This window comes from Thermobia domestica, chromosome 15, assembly GCF_964235325.1.
Source record: "Thermobia domestica chromosome 15, izTheDome1.hap1.1, whole genome shotgun sequence".
In the NCBI taxonomy this organism is placed as follows: Eukaryota; Metazoa; Arthropoda; class Insecta; order Zygentoma; family Lepismatidae; genus Thermobia; species Thermobia domestica.
Window position 1 is genome coordinate 159,815,724 of NC_137468.1, and position 7,071 is coordinate 159,822,794.

Below are 7,071 nucleotides of genomic sequence, written 5' to 3' on the forward strand. Positions count from 1 at the left end.
AAAAATTAAGAAACAACTCTGACATAAGTAAAATAAATATTTTTTACAGTCCTTATGTAAGTAATTACATCAAAAGGAGTTTACTTGAGCACTTCGCAAATTCAATTACAATCTGGTCTAGATCTAGTGCACGCAGAATATCTTTGTTGTAAGCCAGGAGAACGAGGTCCGATTTTCTTTCATGTCCCATAGACAGACGTTGAGGTGAAAGGAGAGCTGTCAGATGTGAGAAGCAGTTTTCGACCGTTGCCGTAAAAGACGGAATAATTAGATCAGCTTCTGTAAGCATCTTTAGGCCCGGGAAAGTCTCGCCATATTTTCCAATTTGTTTTGTGAGCTCTTCCAGAGATGATGTCTTGTTGATCAGTCGATTTGTTAGATCTATTTCCTGCTTCAAATTCTGAAGCACTTTGCAATGCAGGTCTTTGTACTTTACAACATCACACAGAGGTTTCAAATTTTCTTCACTTCTTTTCTCGCTTAGAAAGTGGTGAATGGCACCAATCACAGCTGTCCCTGTCTCACTGAATCTGCTCCGAATTTCTTCGACGGAGATATCGAGAACTTCGCAGAATAATCTTTTCAGCTCCTTCTCGTCTTCCTTTCCCTTCTCCAAATTTATGCCTTCCTAATCAACAACCGAATCAGCTAAGCGACTGGGGAGTGTGCATTTTGCGTTTCAATGGTTACTGAATCGAAGTGTTTAAGGCATATGCCTTCATTGCATCGTGAAGGATATTTTCAAATATTCCTTCGTCATGCCGGCAATGCCTGAGCTGTTCCGTTACCGATCCTATTAACTTCACAGTGGCATCAATGTCCAAATCTCTTCTTTGTAGCAGTGCGTTTGCCGGTTTTAGATATCCAAGAACCCTGAGCATGAGCTCAATAAGGAAACAGAAAGTCTTAGTAGAGATCTGATATAGTAAACCGGTAGCTTCAAATTTTATTGAGGCGTGTTCTTCACGGGAAGTTTGAATTGCCATCAGTGCACTTAATATATGAAACCTGTCGTCATGAATTACAGTCACTGTGTCAAGATGTCCAGACCAACGTTGTTCCAACAATCGCTTTAAACTCCTTCATGCGTAATCTTCTGCAACGTGTCTTTTTCTGAAAAAGTAATATAGTTGTTGACAAATATCAAAGAACTCTTTCAGTTCAGGAATTGTGTCAATGACTCTACAAATAACTAAATGTAATTGCTGATTGAAACAATGAACAAACAAAATGTTCCTCTTGAAATCCTCAGACAAAAGAACTTGCACTCCATTTTTCTGTCCACTCATGACAGGTGCTCCATCGTAGCACTGTGCTATTATCGTGTCGGTTTGGAATTCTACTTTTCTTAAACAATCTAAAATGGCGTTCTTAATGCTGGCAGCGTCTTGTTTGTCCAACTTCAGTATAGCTACGCATCTTTCTTGCACTTTAAAATTCACAAGGTACCTAATTGCGACAGACAAATCTTCGATTCGTTGCTTGTCTCTGGTTTCATCTGCAAGTAATGAACAAAATGTATTTTCGTTTGCTTCATTTACTATTTTTCTCTTAACAGATTCTGCAATGAAATGAATTATCTCATTCTGAATATCCGGATTAGTGTATGTTGCATTGGCAGGGATAGTTTTGACAATTTCAGCTAATTTCGGATCTTTACGAATACTAAATTCAAACAAATTTAAGAACAAACCACTTGATTGTTTTCCGAGTTTCTCACACCCAGAATCTCCCCTAAAGGACAACTGATTCACAGCCAAGAATTGAATAACTTCCATCACACTTTTCACATAGTACCTATTATTCATAATTACATCACTACACACCTTCTTCACGACTGTTTCGCCCGAGTCCTCACGTTTCCGTTGCTCCAAGTAGCAAGCCACAGCGAGCCTATGAGTTTCAGAATCGGCGTGACGAGAAAATCCCTTATTTTTCTCGGTTGCATGCTTCCAGTCTCTGAAACCATTCTGCACAAATGAGGGATCACTGTTTCTTGACGGATATTTCCGGCATGGGAAGCAAAAGGCAGCATCTAACATAACAGAATACTCGAGCCAATCCCACATTTTGTACCAAATCGTCATCTAACATAACAGATATTGGACGAAATCTTCGAATTGAACCAGAAATGCTGGAACCTGGAAAATTTGCAAGATGCAGCTGAGCGGGTTTTGTATCGCCAAGGTCTGATACATGGTGGAGATCAACACCAACATGTTGGAAATTAGATGTTTGACGTTTAGTTTCTTCTTGACCTTCTACACATATTGATACAGATGATCTAGCTTCTGACTTAGTTTCATTTTCGATAACTTTTGCACCAAAAATGATTTGATGGATGCCTGCTTCATATTTATGGCGTTATAATAGTCAGTAGAGTAATTGGAAACGTCTGGCGAGGTACATTTGCTTGTAGTTCATTTTCTACTGTTTTTGTTTCCTTCTGGAAATTCGCTAAGTACTCTGCTACTTATTAATGCGCTCAATTATAATGGTGTGTGACAAAATCTTTTTAAAATAATAGGTTCGGTATTCTGTTGCCGTTTTGATTTTTTTTCTCTTTGTGCATATAAGGAATTAACGTTCTCTTCATTCCGTCTATTTGTAAACAAATCGTACAACAAATGGTTCGGGGCCACTCAGAAAACACAAAGTGAGCCGATGCAAACTGCTATTTAGAAAAATTTTACAATCATTGATTTATTTTCCTGGGTGCTCCCCGCAAAGACTCAAATCACGTGAAAGCATTGTTGCCGCTTTTACAATAAACAAAACTTGCGAATTCCCCATTTTTTTTTATATCTGACTATTCTAGAGGCGCATGTACGTTTTCTTCAGACATCACAGTTTCGGTACCAGTTTCATATATGAGACATGCGTTTTCCTTGCACTGTAAGGAACATGGACATGTTGCATGTTTTACACGTTAATTACAGGCACACATGGGACATGTACTGTCAAGTCGGCGAAACAAATGTTTTTTACCTGCAATGTTACACATGCACAAGCCAGGTACTCACATTCATGTAACATAGCCTGTTTTCGGGTCAATTTTCATATGGGTATTCTTTGGAAGGGCATCTTGTCCAACGCCTTGAATGCTTGTCGTGGTTGTGATTCTTCAAACTCTTGGAATGAGGAAAAGTAATACATGGGAGATTATTGAGTATATCTAGCAATAAGGATAACTGTTGTTTTTCGTAGAAATATACGCCACGTTCAATTTCATTTGTTAGTAGTAGTAAATGCGCGCTACGTTCAATTTTATTTAGTAAATAAAATCACAAGATTTTCCTATTTGGGATTTGCTGAAACAATTTGAAACTTCTGGACAACGTCCTTTTTAGAGCGAAAAAATATCTTAGAGCGGGCAAAAAATATTTTAGAGCGGGCATTGCCCGCTCTAGCCCCTCCCTGGCTACGGGCCTGAGTTTGGGCTTCCTGCTAATTCGTTGGAAAGCTACTGCAAAACCAAGTGTTGAAAAGTGACAAGCGTTAATTTTAAAATTATGGGCACAAAGGAGGTTAACCATATGTTAAACTATTTTCGTTTTCATACAGAGTAAATCAATATGATATATTACTGTAAGAATTTATCACATGGTTTGCAGTTAGTTAGTTGCAGCACTTCAATAATAATGCAAAATGCACAGCCGTATACAATCCTATATTCAAACTCAAACAAGATTTACGTACAATCATTTATTAAGCTGTTATCATCCATTGCTTGTACGATATAAAGATTATTTTACCTCATTCTTTTCCTTAATAGTATCTTCTTCTAAAGTGCAGTTGTTACCACAAGAGGCCTGAATAGAATTTTCCAGAAATAACTTCTCTGTACATTTTAATTAACAGTTTTTTTTTTAATGTCGCAATAATTAAAAGTATGGTGTCAGCCGAAAACGTATTCGCTCACAAGATGATTCCTACTCAGTACTCGCCATTAAAAATGCAACACCAAGAAGGAGACATGGTAGCTGCGCCAAAGTTCCCAGGCCGATACCTAATAGTAAGTGCAGAATACTCTTAAACGTCCGCTGTATTCGCTGTGTGACAACTTGGTGACAGCGGAGGCGTTGTGCAGCCATCGACTAAACATATTTATCCTTCCCTGCTCTAGACATTCTGCAAATTTGGACTTTCCTGGATGCATCCTTCTTAGTTTTAAGCAACGAGCAGTTTAACAGTCTCATACATTGCTTAAAGAAAGAGCAATGATTCTCAGAATTACTCGGAAGATATATATATACTATAATTTAAAACTGTTATCTCAAACTTTGCAATTCAGAGCACGAAAAGAACTATAGCTAAAGGAACACTGATTTTAGCCAGATAGTAACTAGTAAACTCAATCACACTCAGTACCATTAGTTGCTTGGTGTTATCCGTAAGTCAGAGATCGTGGTATCTCATTTCGTGTAGATTTTTGCATTTGTTTAATGCTAAAAATGTATTTTATCGCTAATTGAACCCAGTATCATATATATACCGACAGGACGTACCTTAGTCTCAAGGTGACATGAGTGAAACACTAAACTATTCTATTTACACCTGCGACCTTGTCAACACTAGAGAAAGTTACAAAGTGATTAAGTAAATACGGAACATAGTTCATACAAAATATAGCGATGTATGAAGTCTCCGTTTCATACGACTTGGATAAAGGACACATCTGAAATAGCAACAAAGAAATATATAATGATTTCTCTGGATAATTTGGATTAGTCCAGAATTCGAACACATATACGTTGGTAAGTCCAACATTTCTTCTTTTCTTTTTTTTTTTTACTTTTTTCTTTGGATTCCCAATAAAGTTGACTACTGAAAAGCTGAGTTATAGATTCTGTATTAAAACAACACCTTCGCTAGACATGTTCAGTATACACATTGTCTTACATATAGAACAATACATTAGTTATTAATGCATGTCTGAAATAATAGTACTTCGTATAGGATTTTACTTCATCCAATCGTAATAGCACAAAGATAAAAAATATTGCGAGGGATAATGTTCTTATTACAGAGAAAAAGAGTTGAAATGACTTAACATTAACAAACATTTTCTTTAAACAGAGATAATATTTTATTCTAATTTATGGAAGAAAGAAATAATTTGTAGTACAGTATCTTTATTAGAGTTATACAGTATATTCGTACAAAAGAATGTAAGTACAACTGGGTCTGTCTTCAGAAAGGACGTACTTTTAGCCACAACCTACACTGCTTCTTTTGACTGTCTTTCAAGCAGAATCCTGGTTTGATGCACGAAATACCTGCAACAAAAATCACAAAATATTTAAAATGTTATATTCAGTGAGCTTAATTTGGTTGTACTTAACAATACAAAGTATCTTAACATTTTTGAGATTAAATGGACAAAATCGTTCGGTCAGGTATGGACTTTTGGGTTGCACGTAGAAAAACTATGAAGTGTTTATTGATGCTGAACAACAACTCAAAATTTATTATTATTCAAAAGTAAGTGGGTACCCCAATGGTGTTCGGGGTACCATGGGGCACCTAATGTCTGTATTTTTTAGATATATTGAAATGTATGTCTCTAAAATGTAAAGAACTGACATCTGTTTACCGAAAACCTCAACTCGGTAAGCCTTATGGATATCGAGATATGGGAAAATAAAGAACGACACCATAGAAGTGTGGGGTTTGCGTACTAGATGGTGCAGTTTCGAAAACGTAATTACGAGGGCTTACAACAACCTCAAAAGTACTTTCAATTAAATACACTACACACACGCCCTGATGGTGGTTTTCGGGTACCATGATATTCGCAAAACTCTCATTTCTAAACATTCTGAAATATGTCTTAATAACGTTTTAATGAACGTTAGAGGTGCGTGTTTACCGAAACCGCAAGTCGGTACGCCTAACAGTTACCGAAATATGGTGAAATAAAAAGCGACACCGTAGGTACGTGGAGCTTGCATATTAGACAGTACAATTTAGAAAATTAATTAAAATATGACTGTCAAGATATTGTCAAATAAAGGGAGGATCCATACAGTTATGGGGTTTTCGTGTTAGGTGGTAAAATTTCCGAAACCGGTTATGGAAAGTTAATAAGCATTAGTAGCAATTTCATCTTAAAGTACTTAGGTATTTCCATGGAGTTTAAGAACATCATGGGGTCTACCAAGATTAAATTTTAAAAGCTTTGGAAAATATATTTTGACATTTGTAAAAAGTATTAGAAATATGTATTTACCTAAAAGTTCCAGCCAGTACATTTAGCAGCTAGAGATACACCACACCATACCATAAAAGCGTATTAGATCTTGAAATTTCAGAAAACAATTATTGATCCTAACAAAAGTTAAATAAGATGGTACTTCTATGGGTTAAGTGAGTACCTCAGACTCGTCAGTACAATATCGATCGAAAGGTTAATTCAGCTCTAAATTTTCTTTGGACAATTCCAAGCGTTTATCGGGCTCTGAAATAAAGTGAACATTTTTTGTCAATATCTAATATAGCAAGCGAGATATAACGAATTGTGTATTTAATGACGTCGTAAAAATAGAGACCCACATGGATTTGTACTTTTGAGTGTTTGCTGTAAGAAGAAGAAATTTCAGAAAACAACCGTATATACCTTAATAGGCCATTAAATGGGCGGGGGCACGGTGGCTTAGTGGTAGAATGCTTACCTCTGGTGTATTGGGTTTTTGGTTCGATCCGCAGCCAAGTCAGTTTGTAGTGGACATCGTATTCCTGGGTTTTCTCGGGGTACTCTCTTTCCTCCCACCTTTGCATTCCATCAATTCTGTCAACAACATTCACTTGCTTTAATCAAAATCTCCCTGAGACTTAAATTCATAATCGTGGGTCGCTACACTGAAATATTTCCTTTTATTTAATTTTAAATTAAATGGCGAGTTAAGTATGATCGTATCTCTATGGGTTAAGTGAATACTCCAATAGTTTCTGCAAAAAAAGATTAGTTAAATACCCTACCACTAAGCTACTGTATCCCCGCCCATTGAATTGTCTAGTAAGGTATATACTGTAGTTTTCTGAATTTTTTTCTTATAGGAAAGACCCAAA

The 7,071-nt window shown here is 36.6% G+C and overlaps 1 protein-coding gene across 1 annotated transcript; it reads right to left on the reverse strand.

Moving 5' to 3' along the window:
• Positions 1–1,082: 1,082 nt before the first annotated feature.
• LOC145671685 (zinc finger MYM-type protein 1-like) lies at positions 1,083–2,069 on the reverse strand. The gene has a single exon (XM_081740886.1). The coding sequence runs from the start codon at positions 2,067–2,069 to the stop codon at positions 1,083–1,085; it is 987 nt and encodes a 328-aa protein (XP_081597012.1).
• Between the last annotated feature and the right edge of the window lie 5,002 nt (positions 2,070–7,071).

What these genes read in the sequence shown, in the direction of transcription:
- LOC145671685 (XM_081740886.1), bottom strand. Translation starts at nt 2,069, where the DNA reads ATGTGGGATTGGCTCGAGTATTCTGTTATGTTAGATGCTGCCTTTTGC.